At 42.3% G+C, this 25,462-nt stretch overlaps 2 protein-coding genes across 2 annotated transcripts; one reads left to right on the forward strand and one right to left on the reverse strand.

Annotated features, from left to right (window-relative positions):
* The first annotated feature begins 1,935 nt into the window (after positions 1 to 1,935).
* Positions 1,936 to 11,865, forward strand: LOC137916219 (protein FRA10AC1-like). The gene is made up of 14 exons (XM_068759300.1): positions 1,936 to 1,982; positions 2,410 to 2,489; positions 2,679 to 2,771; positions 3,338 to 3,383; positions 3,582 to 3,658; positions 3,794 to 3,877; positions 4,037 to 4,121; positions 4,912 to 4,957; positions 9,191 to 9,304; positions 9,773 to 9,815; positions 10,151 to 10,275; positions 10,476 to 10,526; positions 10,984 to 11,059; positions 11,675 to 11,865. Exons 1-14 carry the CDS (start codon positions 1,965 to 1,967, stop codon positions 11,715 to 11,717), a joined length of 981 nt encoding a protein of 326 aa, XP_068615401.1. The 5' UTR covers positions 1,936 to 1,964; the 3' UTR covers positions 11,718 to 11,865.
* Positions 11,866 to 14,758: 2,893 nt separating this feature from the next.
* LOC137916216 (cone cGMP-specific 3',5'-cyclic phosphodiesterase subunit alpha'-like) lies at positions 14,759 to 22,361 on the reverse strand. The gene is made up of 22 exons (XM_068759297.1): positions 21,894 to 22,361; positions 21,178 to 21,330; positions 20,379 to 20,468; positions 20,145 to 20,285; positions 19,981 to 20,055; positions 19,772 to 19,836; positions 19,370 to 19,436; positions 19,133 to 19,180; positions 18,871 to 19,020; positions 18,540 to 18,683; positions 18,168 to 18,233; positions 17,885 to 18,040; positions 17,462 to 17,569; positions 16,994 to 17,103; positions 16,817 to 16,904; positions 16,626 to 16,726; positions 16,429 to 16,536; positions 16,208 to 16,271; positions 15,916 to 15,990; positions 15,725 to 15,808; positions 14,907 to 15,054; positions 14,759 to 14,799 (listed from the first exon to the last, which is right to left on the reverse strand). The coding sequence occupies exons 1-22, from the start codon at positions 22,359 to 22,361 to the stop codon at positions 14,759 to 14,761; spliced, it is 2,550 nt and encodes an 849-aa protein (XP_068615398.1).
* Positions 22,362 to 25,462: the final 3,101 nt, after the last annotated feature.

The raw sequence follows: 25,462 nt of genomic DNA on the forward strand, positions 1-25,462 counted from the left end.
TGCACCTGCCACACTTATTCAGTCTTTTCAGGCTTCAGCCTTAGAAAATGGGTTATATGGGGTAAAGATAAACACAATTGGCGTAATTTATGGCATACTGAATGGTTGGTAAAGAAGGTCTGGGCTAAGACCTGGAATATTATCATTAGAATACTGTATATCCTAAAAAATAAATATGTTTTATATATACTGTACAAGCATTATTTTGTGTTAATGTTATAAAGAAGACCTCAATCTATATTAAAAGCCTTTCATTATAAACATGCGTAACCGGCTCATTAATGTTAATATTATAATTACACAAAATTGTCTGTTTGTCATGATTCTAATAACATCGAGGAGAAGCGCATGAACCAGGAGAACGAGTTGCATGAATATTTGACCAAACTCATACTGGCTGAGAAGGAGAGACGAGGCGGTAATTTAATATTCCTCCACATGCTCATTTATGTGATGATGACTTCAGTGAGCGTGTCTGTGTCATATTGATAATTGTTTTGTTCTTGCTACCGTTATGATTTATAATAACTTTACATTCATGCGGCGAATTAGAAGAACACAAAGAGAAACAAGACGACGTTGATAATGGAGGCGACGTCGCAAAGATTTCCTCAAAACATGTATGTTTTGCATGCATAAAAAACTTTTTTATTCGTCTTGCACTGACCATCGGTGGGCATGTAGTGTCTTGCTCTGCTTGCGTTTCATTTTCTGTAGAAATGGAGAAAACTAAACTAAAGCAGAGTAACATGCTCCACTGCTTGAGTTTCTTCTTCCCCATTTCTATCTGACTCCATCTGTAGAAATGAGCGGACCAAAGAAAAGGAAAGTAGACGGCGAGGGTCGAGTGTTTGCAACTTTGCAAATGGAAACCTGTCAGTTTCTTTAAGTACAGTTTCTGTAAATCCGGTCAGTGACGTCTGGAACGACTTTCCTGACTGATCAATAATGGGTATTAATCACAGGTCGTCTGACCGTCTGTGTCTTCTGTTATAATGGAGTAAAGTTTTATTAAAGTATACAACAACTCTGCTGTTTGTACATTTGTAATAGTTTCCTGACAATAAAGTCTGCGTGGCGGCGGCGGCCGATGGAGGATAAAGCCGTTCAGATCAAACAGCAGCAGCGCGATGAGGTCTGCCTGCAATAACGACGACACCCGCTCCAGAAACAGAAGCCCAATTACAAGAATGCAAATAGCAAGAGAAGTCAACCGCACACTCCGTCTCACGCCAACTTAAGACGCACTCTACTTCCTGTATGACTACAGGAAGTCACAGCGGCTCTCACACGCCTCTCTGTAGGTGTCCAGGTATCGAAACGCTACGTTCAGGATGGCCTGCTTCCTCCCTCCGTCTGCTGGGAGAATCTGACGGCGTCGTGAAGGAATGAACACTTCTCCTTTTTTTTTTTTTTTTTTTTTTACACGCCTGTCGTTCATTTCCGCTGCAATTCAAAGGGAAACCATAGAATGATAGCAGCTAGTGGTAACGCAGCTAATGTGAGCAGGTGAGCTTGCACGTGAGCAGGTGAAGGACACTGCTGGAGGCCGAGGTTGGCCGAGGTTTCATGTCAACATGAAATCATGCAGCAGCGTTTCTGAAACAAGCAAAAGTTAAATTTACAGACTGAACACAAACAAACAAACAAACAAACAAACACACGTGTGTGACCAACATTAAATGTCTGAGTTTCTGTCTCATATTTTCAAATGTTGACAGCCCTGATCAATGACATCACAGAATAGTTAATGACATCACTTCCTGGAAAGACGCGGTTCTTTTAAACAAATCAAACAGATGAATCGGAATCTTTTTACGATCTGTTTTCACATGTCCTCAGCTTTTCTCTCAGAATAAATCGTGAATTCAAAACGTCACGAGCCGCGACGTTCTGTGACGTCATCATCGGGCGCCGCAGGTTTTATTTTGGTAAACATTCACCAGACGACAGTGAGGAAATAAATGGATAACCTGGTGAAGGTAGCGTATATCTTTTGAAGTTGACTATATTATAATGCCAGTTTAAAAGAATACTGTTTTTTGTTCGTAACATGTTACATGAAACATTAGCTGAAAGCTAAGTTAACCATTTGCTCGCATTAAGCCTCGTCGTTTCGCTCTTTAGCTCATGTTAAAAACCCTAAACGACGCCTTCCAGATGTTCTACCAATGCGGTGATTTTAGATTCAACTCGTGCGTGTGCGTGCGTGTGTGAGTGGGACATTGACGTATATAGTCTAGGAGTGAGCAGTAAAGAAAAATATGTAATAACATTTCAAACATAAGCTGCTGTTTGAAAAACAAATTCACAGCCATGTGTGTGTTTTTCTTCTCACGATACATCATTCTGCAAGCAAGGTGTGTTGTGTGATTACTTTATCCGTGATGTGTGTTGCTTCCCTTCCAGGTGCACGGAAGCGGAGGCTATGACTCCGACTTCAGTGAAGATGGCGCGCAAGCAGAGTCCTCGGAGAGAGGACTCAAAAGGTAAAATGAAGAGATTAGAATGCCAGAATTCAAATCTTCTTATCTAAGATCCTGTAGTTGTGTGTATTTACAGCCTAAAGTGTTTACCAGTGTCGGAAGACGTACTAAGGGTTTGATGAATGACAGCATTACTTTTGTAACCTTTGACCCCCGTCCACTAACACGGTGTATTTTTGTCCTTTTTATTAGGAAACGCGAGGAAGAAATCTTGCAGAAACCATTCGAGAGAGATCGGCATTCGAAGGTGCCTCACCGGAGTTTACACTGCAATGAAATCGACAGGTACTCTCAAGTCACATAGTTTTTTCAGTTATAACGGCAGAGCTTTCTGCTCACTTCTCATATGATTTTAATAGTTAATCCTGAAATAAATGAGTGATAATCTTTTAATACTTTCACATTTTGATTCATGTCGGTTCTGAAAATGTACCTCATTAGAATCCTATATGGAATTATTTTAATTACTTATTGAATCTGCGATTTTATTTGCAGTTTGGGCGCTAAGACGTCGGACACAATTAGAGAAATCCAGTTTGAACACATGTAATTGCAGCCAAAATTAAATGAATTTCTCAAAGATGTGTTTAATCTTGATTTAAGTTTCTAATAAAACCAAATGGGACTATCATTTCTGAGTGTTATAATAGTTTCCTTTCACGCCATCAATCTCAATTTTGATCCATCTTTTACAAATGTGATTTCTTTTCAGACCAAGGTACTCAAGACAAAATTTAAAAGGCTAATTTATACAAATTTAGCAGCAATTCACTGCTTTTTAGTCTCTAATTTATTGTGATTGCTTGTACCCTCTAAAGTTTTCATCCACTTATTTTCATTGTGTTTTTCAGAGAAGAAGCCAAGAGCAGGAGAGCCCACCTGATATCAATGAATGCTGTATCCTTTTTCTGTTTGTTTGTTTGTTTCTGTCTTTATTTCTTTATCGATTTAAATCTCAAATTATAAAACTCTCATCTCAGATTTAAATACTTGGTTGCTTTATCTCCAGCTATGGAGCCTGGAAAGTTTCCGCTATTATTGCAGTTCACAAGATGCCGCTTTTATCTGTTCCTGCCCTTAAGCAGATTTGGACAGTTTGAGCGTCATAAGAAGTTTGTTGGGGACTACATTCTTTATTATGGAGGAAAGATGGACGACCTCAAACGCTCAACGTAAGATTTGTGTCTCGCAGTCAAGCAAGTCATCTGCTGTCATTGTAGGCTAAAACTTAGAACAATGAAAAACGTAACACTCATCTGTGTTTTTGTGATTGAAAGACCTCTCGTTTGATCTTTTCTTTCCCTCAGAGCCAATGACCAAACAGATCATGATGTGTTGCGCGAGAATCATCGTTTTCTCTGGAGAGACGAGGATGAAGACGACATGACATGGTGCTCGTCCTCAGTCAGTTGTTTCACGCAGGCCGCTTCAGTGTGCTGTTCATTGTTGTTCTGTTGTCTATAGTAGTCTGAAATTATGAGATGATGACAAAAAAAACTGTTTAAAATAGGTTTTTAAAATGTTTCTACTTTCCTTTTATTCTGTTCCAGGGAAAAAGAGCTTGCCAGGAAGTATTATGACAAGCTGTTCAAAGAGTACTGCATCGCTGACCTGAGCAAATACAAGGAGAACAAGGTGGGATGGGCGCACACATTCATTTCGACAGAAATGCAACCGTAGGAGGTATTGAGTAGAATTTAATCAATATGATACCACAAACAGTGACAGGTGACTCAAGGTCCCATTAGATTTAGTATGCATGTTAATAATTGCAAATAAACTGATCAGTCATGCTGCAGCTAAAATAAGTATCGGGTAGGTCACCATTCTTTTCAGTAAATATATTATTTGCACAGCCAGGCGTGCAAATAAATCAAACCGTAGTAGCACCTTTAGAAATATATTTACTGAGAAAAATGGTGATGTGCTCAATACCTATTTCACCCACAGTATGTGGTAAATGTGGTGTGAGGGAATGCAGAGCAGTTCACTGTTGGAGAGGAATGTAACGGTGGCAAAATACTCAAGACCTGTCCACTGATGCTTTATTCTAAGTGTTGGATATACTGTGTACATATATCCCAAAGTGCATTCACAGTGAGAAAACTAATCCATTCACAAGAAAATATGACAGAACAGTTCAAGACAATATTGACCTGCATGTAGTTGCTTTTGTCTCATTTCATTTTTGGAGCTGCTTGGCAGCTTCAGTTCTTGTTACACTGACTTCTACTAAAACAAATGTTGCTTTATTCTAATGGCCATTCCAACCACTCTGCATACACTGATCTTTTTAAAATTCCTTTTATTTGTCTTCTAAAGCTTATTTTAATAATCACCAGATTCATGAAAGGGATTTTATATCGTCTGCCAGTTCAGTGATTTCACTAAATATGTGGATTCTTTAACAATTTGTGTCCAACAGTTTGGATTTCGTTGGCGGATCGAGAATGAAGTTATTTCTGGCAAAGGTAAGATATAGTAAAAAGGTTTTCTTCTTCTAGTGTTCATCAACACAAAGCTAGTTCGGATAAAGTCCAGGTTTACCCCTCAAATAGCAATATAAATGTATATATATATGTGTCTATATATATATATATGTGTGTGTACAGATAGATGTGGTTGTCTGTGTTTGTGTGCGGGCGTGCATTTTGCACAGTTTTGCCCACAACCCATAAAGGGTTCGTTTCTACATAAGTAGTTCAGAAGGCTCTCCACTAGATGGCGACAGCAGGTGACGCGTGTGGAAAGTCTCCAACACGACTCAGTCCACGTTTAGCACTTGTTTCACCTCATTTTGGTGAATTTGCCACAATTGTCATTAGAAACATTTAAAATATGTCACCTTTCCTTTTGTTTTTCTATTTTAATTATTGTAGCTCCAAATGCCTGGTAACAATTTGTACCATTCACTTATTTAATGAGCCGATTGATCTGTTGATTCACAGAAATGGCCTCTGTACCTAGCGTTCAGCTTCTCTTCTGTTTCGTACCGATAGAAATCCTCCATTCTACTCCTACACTAGTTCCTACCTGTACTTGATGATTGTCGTCGATTAATTGTTCAAGATTGGTACAACAGCTCCGTCCCATCTAGCGCTCCTTTGTGTGACAGCCAGGAATATTTGTAGATATTGAAGGACAATATCAGCAAATCTGCGGGGGGTGATTCTGTGTCGATGACTCACATTTATGCTTCACATAAATGCAGCGGTGGAACTTCGCTCACAACATTTGCTCAAGTACTGTAATTAAGTTTACTTTCCAGTTGTATTCCTCAAGATTTCAGAAGTATTATACAGTTTATTTCACTGCAGTTGCCTGACAGTGATATATGTAATAGTACAAGTCAGAGGGAAACATTTTACACAGAAAACGTATCTGAAGTTCTTTCCTAAACATTTTCAATACAGAACTTTTCATTTTAACACTGTAAAATGATAGTATTTTAATGGTCTGTATTTGTAAAAACATGCACGCACACACACACACACACAGTCTGAGAAAACTGACTAACCCAATATATTGTTCCAGATTAAGACTGTGTAATCCTAGTCTCTGACAGTTCACCTCCAGCAGTACTCTACAGGTACTTAGATTAGATCAGGTTACAAACACTTGACTAGAGCTGTCTCTGATTTGTTTACATGAACAATTCCCAGTGAAGCGATTGTTGCGTACTATTTAGCGCGTGGGACACTAAACCCAGTGAAAGGAATACTAATCTAATATGTCAGCAAATACAGCCACGCTTACACAATCTGCACTAAGTGTAGCCAAATCCGCATTTGTAGTTCTCTTCATCAACATTGAAGCCACGTTCTCTTGTTGTTTGAGAGTTAATAAATACACGTCTATATATATATAGAGGGAAAGAAGGCAGCATTTTATATCTCTGAGTTAAAGATATTGAAGCAGGACCGCTTCTTATCGACGTTCTCCTATCGGTCCGTTTTGTTTTTGTGTGTGAGCTGTACAGGATATTGTACAATAAAATTAGAACATATGAGTTTTTCCCTCAATACCCCTGAGAAGGGAGGCAGATACGGAATGCAGGCGCTTTAGACAATAGGAAACGGAATCGCACTGATAGCGGCTGCAATATGGAGCATTGAACTTCAGGTCAGCAGGCTGGACGGCTTTCCAATGCGAAAAGGAAAACCTAAAAAAGAAAACAAAGAAGCCGAATCTGCTTCAAAGCCAGAGGTAGCGAGAAAGCGTGTTTGGAGAGCCAATCTTTTAGAAGCTCCTTACATTCCCAATATTTGAAATATCTGCCCAAGGGCAGCGGGTGCTGAGCGCTTCCCGCAGACGGAGAATTTATTCAACGTGGTCGTCCACGTGCTTTTTGTTGTTAATCATGCCGCCACCTGTCCTGCGGTGTATCGGTCTTGATCTCAGACCGGCTGGCTGCTGGCGTTAACAGCCATTGACGTCGGTGGACAGGAGTTTCCTCTCTTAAAGAGTTTACGCCGCTGAGCTCGTGCCAGCTCTTCTCATTGAGCATGTGAGGTTCACCCAGTGTGTGAGGATACCCATACTAATCCACAAAGACCAGTAGAAATCCTTTGTTCCACTTTCAACAGAAACCCATAGAGGAACTGTTGCTTACAGCTTTGTTTTATGAAGCATGGACGCCATGTGTGCATCTTTAAAAAAAATTTATTTCTTCTGACTTTTCTCTTGCGGGGGAAAATGTGAGACCTGGGGCTGAAAATGATCAGAAATAAGCAAAGGACTCTTAACTGACCTTGGTAATATTTCGCTTTCAACGTATATGCCAGTAGAGTTTGCCCTGAAATGCATTTTTATCATCTCTGCTCTGGCAGTATTGTGGATTTTCAATAGCTGCAGGGTCAGACATGTACAACCTTCACGTGCATTGCACTCATTGACGTTTGTCACTGAGCTGTTTTTCTGTAGCGCTGATGGGATTCAGTTCCTTGTTTCACGTCATGGGAGAATTCCATTGCATTTGTAATTGACGTCACCGGCGATGGTGACGACAGGATTCTCTTAAGTCTCCGGTTCTCTTAAGGCCGCCGCCCAGTCACTACTTATGACGCCATGTTGGCAAAGAGTAGAGAAGGTGGCCCCGTCCCCAGTCGCACCCATACAGTGCCAGAAAAGTCCAGCCATTAAAGCTTTAAAAGAATACAATGGCAACTAAATGTTCATTTGACATTTTCAAGTTGCCTTTTGCCATTTTTTATTGTAAGGAATTTAATTATTGTATTTAGTTGCATTAGGAGTAATTAGTCAGCAGGTCCACTGCTTAGGTTCAAACTGGGGGGGATCCCAGGGTTGAAATTTTGGGAGGCTTTAAGTGAAATTAATCAGGACATTTCTTTTCCCCTCGGGAAGTATTCCAATAACTCGGATGATTCCCTGACTTTTCATTAAATTAATTTGGCCCACGATCACAGACATTCAGAGCTGATGGCATTCCCATTATTTAGTATTTAGCGCTAATGAGCACATGGCTGTGTTCTACATTTAGATGTGACGGTGTTTTATCTAAAATTAGTTTAATACGACTAGATTCATGTTTTTTAGTCAGAAAATTGTTCAATCTAAAAAACTATATTGTGGACATATTGGTATTTAGTTGAAATATTTGTGGGTTTGCTGTTGTTTACAGGACAAATAGTGAGAGCAAGATGCAGTAGAGTGTGAAGAAATACATTACAGTAAGGGATCATGAGGTCATAGACAAGTAATAAAAGTGTCTATGGCTGCAAAGTTGTTGGCTATATTGAAAAAAAAAAGAACTCAAATGAAAATTTAAGCAGTCTTTCAATTCCAAAAAAAAAAAAAAAAAACCCAGTGGGATTGTCTCTAATTAATATCAGCTATAAACATTTTCTTTGTTTGATCACAACTTAAGGCCTTCTAGAATAAACTGAGCCGCGTCATCAGAACCCAGTCCTGGAGCTAAGTATGTAGCGGGCGTCATCGGCCTTTAATGTGATACAGCACATGAAGGGAAAGCCTTCCGAAGTGGCATGAATCAATGATGACGAGCCTCACTTGTCCTCAGTGTTTACACAGTCTCGATCTTAAGCCGGTGAGTGGCGAGCATCACTTTCTTGTCGCGGAGTAAGAAGCATTTCACACCCTTGTGCCAAGAATGGACTGCTCTGACGCACTTTGCTCCCTCTGTCACAATCTGGAGGGAGCCCGGAGACCAGATCACTGCCACTTTAAGCTCCTCTAGGGATAATGGGCAGGCTGTGCGGCAGCTGGAAGGAGGCCTGGGGGGGATGAGGTGTTGTGAAGACACAAGGGGATAAGGAGGATGGGATGTGTAGACATGAATGGAGGAGGGCATGGGGGCATTTTGATGCTGAAGTGTTTGCTGATTTATAGTCCGTATTCCTTACTCAAAGACCAAAAAAAGCACAACACACACACACACACACACACACATCACTGTGCAGGAGTCGTAGGCAGATGTGAAGTCAGAAAGGTCAGAAAGGAGAGTTGAGTTGTTTGGATCTATTGATTTACAAAATGCAAGATTAGCCAACAAGGAAAATCGAAATCAAATCGGCATTTGTTGCGATTAATATTTGTACGAGAATATTATTTTTGCGTTCACTGTCACTAATTGATCTTTCAGAAAAGCGATGGACTTATTTACATAAATGTGGATGAACCCTGTCTTTGCATGTGTACAGTAGGTGTGCTCTGTGCGGTTCCAGGTCAGTTCCAGTGCGGGAACAAGCGTTGCGACCGGCAGGAAGGCTTGAAAAGCTGGGAGGTGAATTTTGCCTATGTGGAACAAGGCGAGAAGAGAAATGCATTGGTCAAACTCAGTAAATATTCATTCTTTTCTATGGTATTTTTCTTTGCATGTAGTGAGTCTTTACGGCCTGGGTGTGTATGTGTGTGTGTGTGTGGGGGGGGGGTCTTCACTTTCTGACTAATGATAATCCTTTGGTTGTCCTACTGGATAAAGTCTTGCTAGGGCATTAAGTATAATTGGTGGACCCACCAGTGGCGGTAAACTCACTGAAGCAAGACATTGGAGACTAATTTAATCAGCAAATAAGTAACAGGTCACATCCATGTTGCTTCTCCTCACAAACTGAGAGCGTTAATCCAACTTGCAGTAATTCTAAATTCATTGTTTTGACACTAATGAAACATGCTCTTTTGATCCTGGAGTGTGTTCTTAGGTTGGCTAATTAAAAAAAACAAAAATCATGGTTATGTAAGACTTTCCTCTTAGTTAATAAAAAAACAAAAAATCTTTCTTTGGACCTAATTTTCTTTTTCTCTAGGACTATGCCCTGAATGCTCCTTCAAACTCAACTATCACCACAAGTAAGCAAAATATTTTTTTATTTTTATCTTTGAGACATCTTTACATTAAAAATGTAGATCTTTTTTACCCGCAATGAGTGATGTTTAGTCTGCTAGAAGTAGGACAGGCCACGAAGGACAGTCAGCACACACTCAGAAGGTTATAGATGGAAATCTGAATAAGTCTGCTGTTAGATATGGGATGCATTGACTCACTCCTGACCCCCCCCCCCCCCCCCTTTTTTTTTGTTTTTTGAAAGTACCGTGATGGATTTCTGGTCATCTCCTGAACGGCGCCCATAATGGCTGCTTCATAGTGTTAGTACGGCTTGGTCAAAGTGAGATTCTGCTTTCAGGAGGAAGGAGGTGAAGGCAAAGGCCAAAACGAAAAGGTCCGCAGAGGAGGCCCGGGAGCCACCACAGAAGAAGAGGAAGAGGCCATCTTCGCACTCCAAGAAACAAAAACGCAAGAGGCACAGAGGTTAGTCTCGCTTCCCGGCAGATGAACTGCCGCTTTAATTAGGGCAGTAATTTAATCAGATGGGAACCACCTGAGGGAGTCGTCTTTCTTTAAGAGGCAGTGTATTTCTAGTTTCTCTCTCGTGTTCCTTTATTTCTCATCCACCCTTTTTTTTTTTGTTTAAAACCCGTCTTATTTTATCTCTCCGTTTTTCTCTGCAGAACGCTCCACCTCTTCCAGTAGCTCAGAGGCGTCACAGGACTCGGGCAAAGGTAGCGGTCGTAACTCTGTCTCGTTCTCACTCCCTCACTCCCTCACACACGCACGCACACACACTGGATACATTATGTTCTACTCACCCCCCAGGCTTCCAGATCATGACACTCTCCCAACTTTGGAGTGAAAACACCCATTAGCTGTGCAGGGAATGATAACAGACTGACAGCTGGTCTGTTTTTCTCAACTGTCTCCCCCTCCCTTTACCAAAAGTCTGTATTTTTTCCCCCACTTCTGTTAGTTCCGGGGTCTCTCCAGACTCCTTACTGTCATCTCAGGGTGTACATATCTCAAGCAGTTCTTGAAGGCGTAACCTTTATTAAATAGCAACGAGCGATCCAATCAGGGCAGGTTTGAACTAAAGGTTGAGATTTCAGCCGATCAGGCCGACCTGGAATTGATCGTGGACGCGTGACTGACCACTCTATAAAATCCTCTCTTTACACCCTGAAGCTGGCGATGGGCCGGAAGACCTATCGGAAACCGACCACTGGCGTGGACCCGCCCCCGCCGTGGAGGAGAAGTCAAGGTGAGGTTAACGGCTAAGGCTAATTAAACCGCGCCCAGTAAGTAGCTGTAAACCACCAGGGACAATCTTTACCGCGTCGCCTGCATAACGTACAGATCTCTTTTAAGACCACTTGGATCGCGTTCACTGTCAAGAAAGCCTCTAAACTTTCAACTGTCACGCTTCTCTGAAGATTTGGTACGATATTGCTTTTGAGAAGGTCAGTAGTAAGAGGCAGAGTTTATTGAGTCACACATCTGGAAGGAAAACTGACTCCCAGATGCTCGATAATACGTAGCAGTGCTTCTGATCCACTGCACTGACGGCACATTATTCAAGCGCTATTAGCTCGATTCTATGTAATTATGTTGGTAATTATGGGATGAAAATCAGGTTCACTACTAGTACCTGTACTGTACATGACCTTTAAATTGTCTGTTCTTGCTGCCAGTCACTATTCGTTCGTGTTCTTTTTGGAACTGGGCCTCCTTTAATCTAAATAAAATGTAAATGTAAAAAAAAAAAAAAAGCAAAGCACATCTAGTTTTGGGCCAACCTCTCAAAGCATTTAAATGTCTGTGTCAGCATTGCTCACGACAGGAACCGACACCCCTGCGATTGTGTTTTTCCGTCTAGGGACGAGGAGTTTGACGATTACTTTGAAGACATGTTCCTTTGACTGCTGGTATCGGCGGCAACCCTGCTGTGACAACACTTCCTTCTGCGTGCAGCTGATCATCTTCTGTTTGAGTCTCGTCTGTATATGTACAGTAACACTCGCCAAACTGCATGTGTTTCGCAGTGCTACGGAAATAAATAAAATGCTTCTCCTGTATTGTTGGTTTCTGATTTACGTGTCTGCCAACACACTGTTCAAATCCCGTCCTCTGACGGTGCGGAATAATTGGAAATGAATTCAGCCATTGGAGGCAACGAGGCTCTGTCTTCAAATTTCGCATCAACAAAAATTAACCTATCAATCTGTCCAAATAGGGGGGGGCAACATTTTGCTAACATGCACTGTTAAAAGCCTAATGGCATTGTTGTAGAGAATAACGTGCTCTTTAAAATGTTAATATTGTAGGAGGCTGAACGTATTTCCTATTAACTGGATCTGTGCTACACATTCAGCACACTTTCCTGTGCTTTCTTTGAAATACTAGTTTACAGATGATGAGTCAAAAGACCAAGGCCGGATTGAAGCGAGGCGTTCCCTTCAATTTCCAGGGAAAGAAACTGCATGCGGTTGCTGGGCGATTATAGACCTTGTAAAAAATCTAACTTTTAAGTTTCTTCCACTTCACAGAGGATTCCGTTTCGTAACACGCCTGATTTTCAAACTGGTTCTGATGTCGCAATAGGGCTCTTGTGAAATCTGATGAATGTAAAAACAGTCAAGCTCAAACACAAATAGGGAGTAGCTCTGCACCCACTGAACCCGCATTCTATGAAATAAACAGTCCTGATGACGCAAGTATTGGCGAACTTAAATAAAGAAGATTGTTGTTTGTTCAAATATTTTATCTCATTTCATATGTGACATTAAAATGATGGTAAAACACTGCAGAATCTCTAGTTTCCTCTGCAATCAGGTGAGGTGCACGTGCTGAACAATATGGCCAGACAACACTGCATTGGACTGAATCAATCCACTGATCCTCTTTCTCCAGAGGCTCATCCAGCTTTGGAGCCTCTAAGATCCCTCCCAGCACGATATATGCGTGTAAGAACAACCACCGAGAGTCCATTCTCTGTATCTGCCCGAACCTCCATACGGTTGAATCGAGTGAATAAGAGATGGAAAAAAAACAACTTGATGTGCTTTGTCTTTTCTTATGCATCCATATATTCCTTTATTTGCTCATTAAATCTCAAGACACGTACACACAGCTCTTTTCATACATCAAATGATAGATTTCTAATGTTGGAATGACAGGCGATGAGATACATTTTGAGTCTCAAAAATCCAAATCCGTCGAAGGACAAGCAAGGGGTTCATTTAGCTGGAGCCAGAACTTGTGGCGTAAACATCCATATATAATGTCTGCAGCAGGGACATTGCGGTAACTCATTATGGATGGAGGTGCATGGAACGTTTGTTTTTTTGCCCAGTTTTGCCTGCAGTTGTCAGAACAGCCCCTTACTTCACCGTAAGCAGTAAGAAATGGAGTTTCCAGGCAGTCCCAAGGCCATTCTGATTGGATCAAGTTCCTTTAATTGATGCCCGGTTGATCAGAATGGATACCGTTGAGCGCATGCCATTTCACCTGTGAGGGTCATCGGTAAAAGTTCAAGGGGGTTGACGGTAGGTCTCTTTCATTTCAGGCTCATTTGGAGAGGAGTTGTGGGGAAATTCCCACCATCTAGACAGTTATTGCCTGATTTAGTGAAAAAATTAAAATAAAATCCTCTACGGTCTTACAATCAGTGAGGCTACAGCTGCATCTACAACATTTTAAACAAGCAATACATATCAGGCGTTGGTAGCCTGTTTGCCTCTGGTAAGACGGGTATTTAAAGTCTAAAGCTGTGTCAATCTCAAACACTGGCTATCAATCAGTTCTAATCCTATCAACTCTTCTTACAGGAGAGGTAGATGCACGGCGCCCTGTTCGCGTTCACGTTACACCCTTCATGCCAGCCGTTTGCCGCACACATGCTGAACATTACACAATTTACATTTGACAATTTCTATGTAATATACTATATACATGTGGAATCATGCATGTTTTAAAAAAAAAAATCTTCTTGAATTTAGATTTCCCCCACAACTTAAGGTAACTTAATAGTTAATTGTCCGTGCTTAATAGATTCACAATGCCTCAAACTCGCCAATCCATGTCAGTGCAAGTACAAAAATTCTCAGACACAGAATCAAAAAAATATATATGTATGTCGATAGATTGCATATTAAAATAAATATCGCTTTTCACAGCTCACCTGCGCCCTTGTTTGGTGGAGCATGATCGCTTGCTGTGTACCTCAGTTTCAACGTTGCTTTTGCAGCAGAACATTTGGACTGCAGCTTCCTGTTCAAGAAGTTAATTCCAGAACTCCTGCTACTTTTACATTCCCCCCCAAAAAGTTTTTGTACCCAGATCCCAGCACATATAAAGTTCCTATTGGTATCATGCCTGCCTGCTCTTCCTGCTCTCCATCCATTGTCAGCCAAATCAGCCGCATGCAAAGTGCAAAGTGCTGTATTATAATACTGTTTGAAAACCATTAACTTTGGCTTGTACCCAGCACACACGCAGCGTCCTTTTTGAGCTACTGTAATAAAGACTACTGCATTTGTACTTTTTACAATGTAGTTGTACATTTTGCGGACACCTTAAGAAAGTATTCAAGCACCGTTTCAAACCATACATGCCAGAAATGTTTCAGTTGTTGCTGTGCTACATGGAAATATTTTGTACATTGTCCAAGCGGCTGCTGATTTTCAAACTGGGAACAGGAAGTTTCAAACACATCATACCTTCTGAGTCAAATGGCTCCCCTTGCAATCAGTTTCTGACGCCTACTCCACTGAAGAATAGTGAGACAGGGCCGCAGGGCAGACCTGACCATGTCGAGGCTGCACCAGAGAGGATGGCATCTAACCAGAAGGAACTAATCTGGAGTAAATCAGATTAATCTAGCTATAGCCTAGTCTTGGTTGAATCAGATCAGCTGTCAAACCAATCCGCATTTGTCCATATCCACAATCACAGTAGGAACTTAGCAGATGCTGCAGGTCTTCGACTTCCCTCCGTCTCCAGCTGGAATGAAAGAGACAAGAGAAACGATGTAGTCAGGCCAAATGTTTCTCATCTCTGAACTCTTACCATAGGCAATAATCTGAACTGATATCTATATATATATTTACATTTCTTGGCTTCTTCTTCCAGTTTCTTCTTGTCCTCAATGGCCTTCATCTTTGCGTTGTATACTTCGGCTTGCTCGTTCCAGTGCGCCCTGTTGTTGTTCAGACCGTCAAACATGGGCTTGATCTCCTTGTGGAACCTGGAGAACTCCTGATTAATGAAAGGAAATGCATTGGATGTAGATATACACCATAGTCACGTAGTGGGATCTGGGATGCATGCTGCAGGGGACTCCCGTTGTTTCGGATTATGCACTTCCACAGAGACAACAGATGTGTGCTGTCTTGTCATCCACTGACAATCCCCCCAGGACCGTCTGGGTTCAACAGGTTCAGTTCTGTACATTCTGCCATCCAAGCAAAAGTGGCTGAAGCTAGAACAACACATCTATAAATCTAGCAATCATATTGTAGAAGATATGGACACACAATCTGTGTTTCGTTTCCTTCCTTTTCGGAAACTGAAATGTAAATTTGTCTACATCACAGATCAGGCGTGCCTGCTGGCTTGTGTACCTGTAGTATTGGTAGTATATCTCTAAGATAAACAGTACCTTCCTGACTTAGTCAAATCAGAATTAAATTCACATTTGGAAAAGCATTTTTTTTGTCTTGAAATCAGAAGTCACACTTGAAACTATGGAAAGTTAATGATTCATGATATGAAAGTAAAAAATAAATAAATCCAGAAACCTCCCTCGCCCTCCTAAATCCATGCCTGTCCTTTTTTCATTACTTGAAATTCATCTTCGAACCGTCACCTCCCGCTCACTGTTTCATTATAAGTCTATAGTGCCAGCTGTGTTCTGCAAAAGCCTTACCTTGTACACAAATGAGCACACAAAGTCAATGAAACCACACTGCATCTTGGGTAGCTGATCGGAACAGTTTCTGTCCATCATGGGCTGAGGGAGGAAGAGGAGGGGAGTTTCAGATGAAAAGCAATGCAAAATGTTGAAGAAGTCATGGGACATGGAGAAAAGACGAGGCATTAGAGAGGCGCGACCCTTACAATTGGTTGTTGGTCCAAGACATTTTTCTCTAAATCTCCCTGCTCCCAGAATTCAGCAGCAACCATCAGAGCCACCTGGAGAGGAGCAGCGGGGGCGGTGGTGGAGGGAAATCAAAGAAAAGAGATACGGAGGAAAGGACAGTGAATGAGTGGCATTCTTAAAAATTGAGAAAAATTGCACAATAAAAAAACTTGATGCTTAACGCTTTGCAGCAAAAGCAACATTTTTGTACGATTTGCTTCTGTGTGTGTTTATTCACACTATTTATTTGCCCACGTGAAGGCAACCCACCTTGCTTTGTACCTCCCAAGGTTTGGTGATGGCTGACAAGTCACAGCCTGTCATCATCATGGCCCTAGAGTTGACAGACAGATATTTGAAGTAGCAAAAAAAACAAAACAAACTACACAGTGCTTTTGATGTTGAAGATTTGCAAAGGTCTGCAGAAATCTTTCTAACAATTCTAGTTTCCTGTCCAGCTGAATTATCCTCTGCTTGAATCGTTTACATACATGACGATTTCCTTCCTGGTGGGGTTGTTGGAGATGAAGCCAATGGATTCCTTTTCATCTGCCATTGGCTCTGTAGCGTTCACGATGTTTTGGAACATGGTTCTTTTTCTGCACGAGCAGAAGCACAACAGTTGGCCACCGCTAACTAGCTGTGGCTATACTGCGGTGTGCTAGCAGTGTGTGTGTGTGTGACCTACTTGAAATAAAGGGCCAGATCGGTGGCAATGATGCAAACATCAAACAGGTGTTGCACGTGCTCAAACTGGCGCTTCTGCAGGTTGCAAAATATATTAAGGCTCTGCAAGAGAAAGTGATGAGGGGTCAAAATGTCTCTCATCATTTACAGTAAATGCGTTTATGAATTCATCATCCTGCGACGGTGCCAAACCTCTTCAGCCATGAGCGTCTTGCTGTACTCCAAGTGGTGTCTCTCCATGATGGAGGAGCCGTGAAGCTTAGCCAGTGGATGTGTACTCCTACAAAAGAGAGGAGACAAATTGACAACACAGGTGACCCACATCCACACAGCACCCACCCGTAGACAAATTATACTATGCTGGCCTACTTTGTCTGGTAGAGGTTGTTGGTGCCTCTGTGGTCAATATCATGGCAGAAAGCAGCAGCCACCATGGCAAAGGCATCTAGATCAGAGTAGTACTTCCTCAGCCTCCCTGTCTGTAGTAGGAAGACAGAAATTCTAGATTATTGCGTGCAGGCATTTACGTGTGCACGTATAGATTGTGAAGGCAGGTAACGATGAACATTGTCATTAAAACAGACCTCACATTTTATTTTTCTAAAACGCGTCACGATCAATACTTAATGTGGGCTGAATTTACCTCCATGGAAATTCTCGACTAGCTATATGAAGAAATGTGAGGCGCATATAAACAGAGCGGTCTGCTTGACACCTGAAGGCGCATTGCGTGGATGCAGAAGAGAGATGCGAATGAAAGAGTGGAAGGCCAACACAATCTGCGAGCTCTACCGCCGAGGTCTACCGTAGATGCAGCAGATGCTGTGCGGGCGTTACCTGCAGCAGACAGAACATGGTGTGGCCTACATTGAAGCCGTGCCTCCAGTTATGGTAGGTGATGGAGCGGTAGCCCTTCCTCACTGTGTACATCCATCTGGTTAGCGTCTGGAGTGGGAAGGTGGGATCGGACGACAAGGTGAGAGAAAAGAAAACGTGAATTCAGTTGAGGCGTCGCGATGACAGATTTACCCTCGATCATCTCTCCCTCGTTTGCATTCAAAGAGACAACTCTATACGAAATGTTAACTAAATGAATGTTTGAACTGGGCCCTTTTCTGAGGTATTTCACGCATTATGCCGAAGCATACAGTCAACTATTCGCTACATCTGCAGAAACAAACTGGGGTATCCTCCAGGTAATCAGGACGGTTTGCAGCGTCGGCACCGCTGAGGGCGTCGTGACACATTCCGACGGCTCACCTCTGCAGGAACTTTAAACTTCTCAACAACACCAAGCTCAAAGAACATGCGAATTCCGGCTTTGATGAGGTCAAACTCTGAGACGGGGAAGTCGCTGAAGGAGAACAAGTACAAATTCTCCCCATTGATATTGTCCGCTGGTGGGCAGGTTCCTTTCTGAAGACCAAACACAAAATGCAGACAAATGATGCAAATCATTTCAATATCCCAATTTCTATTTGTCGGCTAAAGTGTGATATCTTTGATATCGATGTGTTTCATTTTGAACGATGACAGATCATACCAATAGCTTGTACATCTCTTTCTGGTCACAGTCTTCAGGGTCTGCATCAAACTTTTCTTTGGTGTTCTGGTTAAAAAAAAGCAGAGAGCAATCATTTGTAGAGGATTCTACAAATCAAACCCCTCAGACGAGTGCTGAAAGCTGCAACGCTCTAAGCTGTTATGCTCCCTTCTCAAATGTTAGTCACTGACAAGCGATGCACCAGATCGCTCATTAGTCCTGCAATGGCTGTTACAGGAGAGGTCCTACACTCAAAAAGCTATTTGAGGTGCATTGACCTTTAACTGCTCTTAATTCCTGCGTGAGTAGATCAAATGCTCAGCGAGGTCAAAGGGGAGGGAACATGTGGCGCGGGGTCAGGCCGATACAGACCAGAATGGACTGCATCTCGTTGTTGGTGCATTTGCTCTGATACATCAGCATCTCCTGGGCGATGTCTTTCCTGTATTCCATGCGATTCAACCTGTCGTAGGTGTCGCAGTTCAGCACTGACCAACCCAGGAACTGTGTCAGAGCCTGGTGCAAAAGAGGCAGGCCAGGAAGTAAAGAAGAAACACAGCTGAGTAAGAAGCCATTACTCATAAATGCACTGTGTGGCAAATGCAAAATCATTTCCAAGCATTTAGCTCAACATTATCTAAATCTTTTGTTCTGTCGAGGTAGATAGGGGACAGAAAATCATAAAAGCGTGCATGCTGCTGACCTCTGTGATCTGCTCGTCGTGTTCGTCAAACGGCTTGCCGTCTTTCCTGTTGAAAAACGTGGCGATGCCGACAATTTCTTCCTTCTTGTTGACAATGGGCAGCGACAGGACGTTCTTGATGACAAAACCCGTATCGTCCACAGCCTCTTTCTGAAGGACGGTGAAATCAAAGAGTCGTGCTTGTCCATCAGTTTCAAAACAGCCCTTTCTGAATGTGAGCATATTTTACTGTGCTTATGAATCAGCAGGACGGAAAGCTCACCTGGAAAGTGAAGAAATCATCTGCAGCCACATTCATCATGTTGCAAATCTGCAAGGAAGTCACATTAAGAACGTTGAAGTCTCGCATTTCGACGTGCATGCTGCTCATTTTCATTATTACATTGTAATGAATGCATCCCTTGTTTTCACTACATTCTTATGCAGCTGCTTTAGATGACGGTACGTCTGTCTAGTTCTGCTAATGAACTGCCCTCTTTTGCAGCTGCGAGCGACTTACAAAGCCGTTCTCTGCAACATAGGTCGGTAGTCCACTAACAAGAGCCCAGTGATCTACAGGCGGACCGCTGAAAAAGAGAAACAGAACACGGGCAAATTATTCCCAAGAAGCAAGTGAACTTGTGCTGACTTGCATGCATTATGATGACTCTGCAGATAAAGATGCCCACACAAACAAGGCACAAGCAAAGCCCAGGATTGTCTAAAGTAGCCTGATGCTTCAAGTGTCTTAAAGTACCGTACGTATTGAGGACCCCTCCCTTTCTGTCAATTTAAATGTGTGGCCTCAGATTCTCACAGAAATAATAAAATAATTCTTATTTTTAACATCAATGTAATTCTTAACATCAATCTGCATTTTGAAATGTAATGTTATCATGGATTTAGAGCCAATGCTGCTCACGGTATGACTTTGATTTCTTCTTTGCCTTCCAGGAGGTAGTCGATGATCTTGTAAAAGTGGATTTCCTGTACATAAAGACAGAAAATAGTTTTCGAAAAGGTGATCACACACCAACTTAAAAAAAAATTAAAAATAAAGAAGAAAAACAGAATAAATGAGGAAATTGGGATTTGAAGTACTACAAATCTAAATGATTGCGGAGAAGTTACCCTGCCGTCTGGTGTTTTTGCGCCTTTATAGGGTTCCACATCGCCCAGTTTCACCGGCCATTCATCATAAAATTCCTTGAAGGGAAAAACGCTATTACAGGGATATGCTATTTATCCCTGTAGTCATGAAGACTGTATATTCAATCACTTCTGCAAAACCCCACCTTCTCTTTGGTCATGTCCAGCAGACCCACTGAGTATCGCTCGCATTGTAAATAGGTCCTAACGGTGTAGAGCGCTTTGTGAAACTGCCTCTCGATGTCCGTCAGCTCCTCAAACACTTTACTGGCCGACCAGAGGAGCACCTGAGGGCAGCGGCAATGAGTGGCAGGCAGCTAAATGCTAACTTGTGGAGTATCAATTGCATTCTGTTTAGTGCAAGTAATGGCAGCGATTACCTGACTCCTCCTGGACTCCACGTTGAACATGTAGGCTGTGTAATGCTGCAGAGCGATCACTTGAGCAAAGTTCATGTACTTGTGGAAGAGCTGCAGATCAAATCAGATGAAAGGTTTCTTTCAGGAATACACAGGAACAGAGTAAACGCCATCTATTTCTTTCAGTCGATCTACAGGAAACCATAAGTGCGGTTTATTCAAATACCCAAGTCTCACTATATATATACATATCTAACACAAAGGACACGCACATAACAGATGAGCGGCTGCAGTTAAGAGTTTCCATCATTCCTCTCCTTAAAACTTTTTTTTAAGGAGAGGACCAAGACCAAGTTGGGTCCTTACATAGCTGAGCCTCAGCGTGAGTATATTGCTTCTGAATATTGATGGTCAGTAGTGATTGTCCTCTGATATAGACCACAGGGATAGGACATATCCTGTTAAATCATTCAGCATTTTTTATTGGTTTTGCGTTATTCAAATGCCCACGCGCGCCCTCCAAGCCAGTGGAGTCTGATTGGCTCCCACTAACATAATAGGAGTGTTTTACACCCTGCTGAATGCAGCAAGACTTTATTTTGAAGCAAATTTAAAATAGCAGGCCAGAGGATTTGGTATACAACCATCAGATTTCTTGTAATTTATGGTGGGTTTAAGATACTTAAGAAAAAGAAGACTTAATAATAACGATTCTATTTTGGTTGATAAAAAAGAAGCTTTATTTATGAACCAGTCTATATCAGACATCCCTGTCCCTTCAGCTTCTTCTGTGAGTGACAGTGGATAAAGTTTTTCCTACCTTTTCATCCTCTGCAGAGAATGCATCCGCTCCTATTTTGTTTAGGACCATGACAACTCCAAGGCACTCTTTCTCAGCCATCAGGGGATACGTGAGCATGCATTTCGTCTTGTATCCAGTCTGTTTGTCCACAAAGTCACTGAATCTTTTATTCTGTATCGAGACGAGAAAGAAAATGTCAGATTTGGCTGAATCCAAAGGCAGACAAAACAAACAAACAAACAATGGCCTATCACCGATACACCAATACATGCACTTCATACAGGTCGAAGATTGGTATTCACAATAACTTATTCATTCTGGGATTTGTGTTCTTTTATTGGCTGCATGTGCAGACATGTGATTGCGTTCTTTTGCTACCTATTAAACAAGACAGCTGATGCAATATAATAATATTAGAATAGAAAGAAAACTATGTGAAATGATACAAGTGTCCTATGACTAATTCTTCATGGGCCATGTTCCAATACCAATATTTAAGGCCATATTATGACATTGTGTATGTTAGAGCATGAATAAATCAATTAAGGTAATGAGATATTCTCCTGAAACAATGATGCAGGTAAAAAAAAAAAAAAAAAAAGACATAAATGATATGTTTTAAGAGATAGATTGAACAATGACATTCACGAAACCCATGACAGCGTCTCTTATTTTTCAGACTCACACACGCACAACTTTGTAGCAGAGCGCGCGCGCGCCGCTATTCTCCTCACCGCAGAGACGTCTGGAACATTCTGAGGCTTTTTGGACTGAGCGGTGAAACCGACAATACCAATGTCGAGAGGGAAGACAATTTCAGCCTGCGGGTTGACCAGGGAAGCCTCGTATTTGGATGCGGGCGTGACGTCGAAGAGGCAAGTGGCGAGCTCGAGTATTCCGTTCCTGCCCCGGCACATGTAATAACTGACCCTGTCGGCCTGCACGATCAGAGCCACCCTTTGCAACACTTTATGAAGGGAGCCCTCCATGTTTCCCTGTTTCTGCAGCTCCTGGACCAGCTCGAAGATGATGGCAGCTTCTTGAACAGAGTTCACATCCTTGAAGGACGCGGTGTCCGTGACGTCCAGAGGCGCGCTGAAGGCGGCCGACAGGGCGTCGGCGCGCAGCTTCTTGTCGAAGTATTCTTTGGCAAATTGCGGGTTGTTCTCCAGGTATTTCTCCACGCTGTCCTTGTCTGCCATTTTTTAAAACGAACTTTTTTTCAGTTTTGTATGCCTCTTCTTTCCCGCAAAAGCATCACCTGCACAGGTGCACCGAAACGAAGAGGGGTCGGCTGAGTGGATCAGTAGAGCATCCACGCGTGCTGCTGAGGCGCATCTGAGTCCCTGTCCCCGAGGGAGTCATCCCGTGTCCGCTGACGGACAGAATAAGTCAGAGCGCGGCTTAGTGGCTGAAAGGATCAAATGGTGGCTAATTAAAGTGACGTCATGACTTTAAAAGCCCCGCTCTAAGCGTCCTTAACCTGCAAATCCCAGCACTATTTTATCTTGTGTAACGCTCCCCTCAGTGGCGGCTCGCTAGAATTTCTTACAATCAAGGGCTGCTTTTCACACAGAAGGTCCGGTCCCCGGCATGTTTCCTTTATCAACAAGATTTATACACATTTTATGCACCCCTTGTTTTTCCACTGGAATAGACATGCATAACGAGTTTTCCAAAATGGCACTCCTTACTACTGTATTTTTGGCTTGTCCCGTGAGGGGTCGCCACAGCGAATCAATGTTCTCCACTTCGCCCTGTCCTTTGCATTGTCCTCCCCAACACATCATTCTTCCGATATAGTCCCCGTCTCTCCTCTGGACATGTCCAAACCATCAAAGTCTGGTCTCTCTGACCTTTTCTCCAAAACGTCTAACCTTCACTGTCCCTCTTATTGCCTCATTTCTAATCCCATCCAACCTGGTCACTCCCAGGGAGAACCTCAGCATGTTCATCTCCGTCACTTCTAGCTCCGCCTCCTGTCTTTTCCTCAATCGGTCACTTCTAGCTCCGCCTCCTGTCTTGTAGACCTTTCCCTTCATCCTCGCTCCTCCCACATTCTCCGTCACTCTGCAATGTTGACCCGACGTACTTGAAATCCTCCACCTTCTTCACGTCCATTCCTTAATTTTCATGTTGACCAAATTCTAAAGAGGGAGCACAGAAAAAAAAAAAATGCATAAGGCGCCTCTTCTCCAAATAAAGTAATGCACAAACAACAGATGTAGATTTTTGAAAACAAATGCAGGAGAGAAGCTGCACAGACTAGAATGTCAGTGTCTGTAGATCTACCATGGTCATAGTCCGGTGGAGTCCCTAATAGTCTTGGATTGCCTCTCCTAAGGCGCACGTTCGCCTTTGGGTTTAGAGCCATAATGTGAGCCGATCTGTTGCTGCGAAAGTGCGGGCCTACCTGTGTGTTCTAATTAAATCGCCATCATCACAGAGGCATCAGCCCTCGAATTGGAGATCTGCCAATTGGGGAGACGTCTGGGAACGAGGCCCTAAACAAAGATGGCTGGCTATTATTAACTGAGTGTACTGTCTGGTTAGCTGCTGGCAGGCTGGCAAGACAAAGAGTTCCTCACTATTTTTTATTATTTTTTTTACCTTGGGGATTAAGGCAAGCTCATCAAGAGAGAACTACAAAAGCTGTGTGGGCGTGTGGATGCGAGGAGTCGAGGAAACAAATTAGAGCAGCCCATTTCACAGTGGGGTGAAGTGGCTGGCGGTTACTGTGCTGGAGAGGGAAGACCGACAGGGGACACTAAAATGCAACTGTGAACATAAATAATAAAACACAGCTGAAATTCTGGCATTTCTCTTTTCAGGATGAATGGAATCATTTGTGTCTTTTGTAGTAACTTTCTTTATTGTGTGTATTTTCTTCTTCTCCATACGTATTTACAAAACTACAATCTTTATTTTCGGCTCTCTGGGATCAAACTGTGTCTGATCCACCGTGGCCACAGGAGCAAGATCCAAGATGACGGCCCATTGGATTTCCCCAAATGCACTGAAGACACCTGCCATTAGGTGACAAACAGAGCTGGCTGTTTTCTGCAGTGAAGCTCTTTGTTAGCTTTGGCTTGAGGCAGCAGTGAATATCTGAGTGGAATGAGTGGACAATGCCCACATTGCCCTATTTGAAGTTCAGAAAGAAGCCGTATTTAGCCATTAGGGCCTTTCACACCCCACAAATTAATTTTAAATGTATAGACAAACCCAGCAGTGTAATACATTCTGTGTCTCGGCTCACACCCAAGATTCTGAAATGTTATTCCGCCTCTGACCAAAATCCAGATGCTATTATTTCTGCTGAAAGTGAGTGATTGAACTGTTTTTGACTAGCTGGGGCCCGTGGTTATGCAAGCTGCAGATGTTTGGCAGCGCTGCGCTCCGTCAACCAGACAGAGGGCCCACAGAGGGTGTGATTTCAGAGCATAACAGATTAAACTGCCACCGTAGACTTAGTCCGACCTGCGAGACAGCGTTATTCTGTGTTATTCTTGTCATGATTATACTTTGAATGATATAATTTATGTACATTTTAAGCATGCAATCCAGGAGAGTTCTTGAGTGTGGTTTCACAAAAAAAAACCCAGTATTTCTCTGTCTGTCGGGCAATTTAACAAACATTACAGTTAATCTTTGATCAAATGACAACAGTGCACTGCACACAGAAGCCAGAAACACATAGATGGGTTTAGTTACTGTAATTACATCATTTCATTGTCACCTACTGTGGGCGTAAATGCCAGACTTTGTGCTCAGACGAAATGCAGGATACGATTATCTCTCTTTCATATTGATTGTTTTCTGCTGTGAGTGGACTTGCATACTCTGTCCACCATTAATACAAACACAGTTCTGGGAGCTCCCAGAAACACACACACACACACTCCTCTCAGATTTATAGTGTAGTTTCATGCATGTGCATGCGCAACACTCAAGCTGTATCTTGATGTAAAATCCAACTCACTACCTTGTTTTCTCAGAATGTGCACCCTGGAGTGTGACAGATGTTTGTCTGTATCTAAATTTGCTTTCCATCGCTTATTCAAGAGGTTCCTCTTTTGCCGTTTTGATTTTATGCTTGTTGCTTTTACAATACCAAGAGGTTCCTCAGCAGATCGGACGGGAAACCATTTTTGGAATGTTCTGCAGGCAAAAAAAAAAAAAAGAAAATCTGAAAAGCACACAAATCAATAGGGGCCTAAAATTATGTAAACGTCCAATGGCAACGAGGAGTGCAAGGGGAGGGTCGGGTCTCCAGAAGTCATTATGCAATAGTAGCCCCTGC

This window comes from Brachionichthys hirsutus, unplaced genomic scaffold, assembly GCF_040956055.1.
Source record: "Brachionichthys hirsutus isolate HB-005 unplaced genomic scaffold, CSIRO-AGI_Bhir_v1 contig_1141, whole genome shotgun sequence".
In the NCBI taxonomy this organism is placed as follows: Eukaryota; Metazoa; Chordata; class Actinopteri; order Lophiiformes; family Brachionichthyidae; genus Brachionichthys; species Brachionichthys hirsutus.

Bases quoted from the DNA above. Each gene is read 5' to 3' on its own strand.
- LOC137916216 (XM_068759297.1), bottom strand. From the start codon at position 22,361: ATGGCAGACAAGGACAGCGTGGAGAAATACCTGGAGAACAACCCGCAA. The intron at 17,570-17,884 runs GTGAGCCGTCGG...TTCCCACTCCAG, and splicing joins AGTTTAAAGTTCCTGCAGAG to ACGCTAACCAGATGGATGTA. The intron at 16,272-16,428 runs GTATGTAAACGA...TGTCAACTCTAG, and splicing joins ACCAGGAAGGAAATCGTCAT to GGCCATGATGATGACAGGCT.
- LOC137916219 (XM_068759300.1), top strand. The intron at 2,490-2,678 runs GTAAAATGAAGA...CCTTTTTATTAG, and splicing joins TCGGAGAGAGGACTCAAAAG to GAAACGCGAGGAAGAAATCT. The intron at 3,659-3,793 runs GTAAGATTTGTG...TCTTTCCCTCAG, and splicing joins GACGACCTCAAACGCTCAAC to AGCCAATGACCAAACAGATC.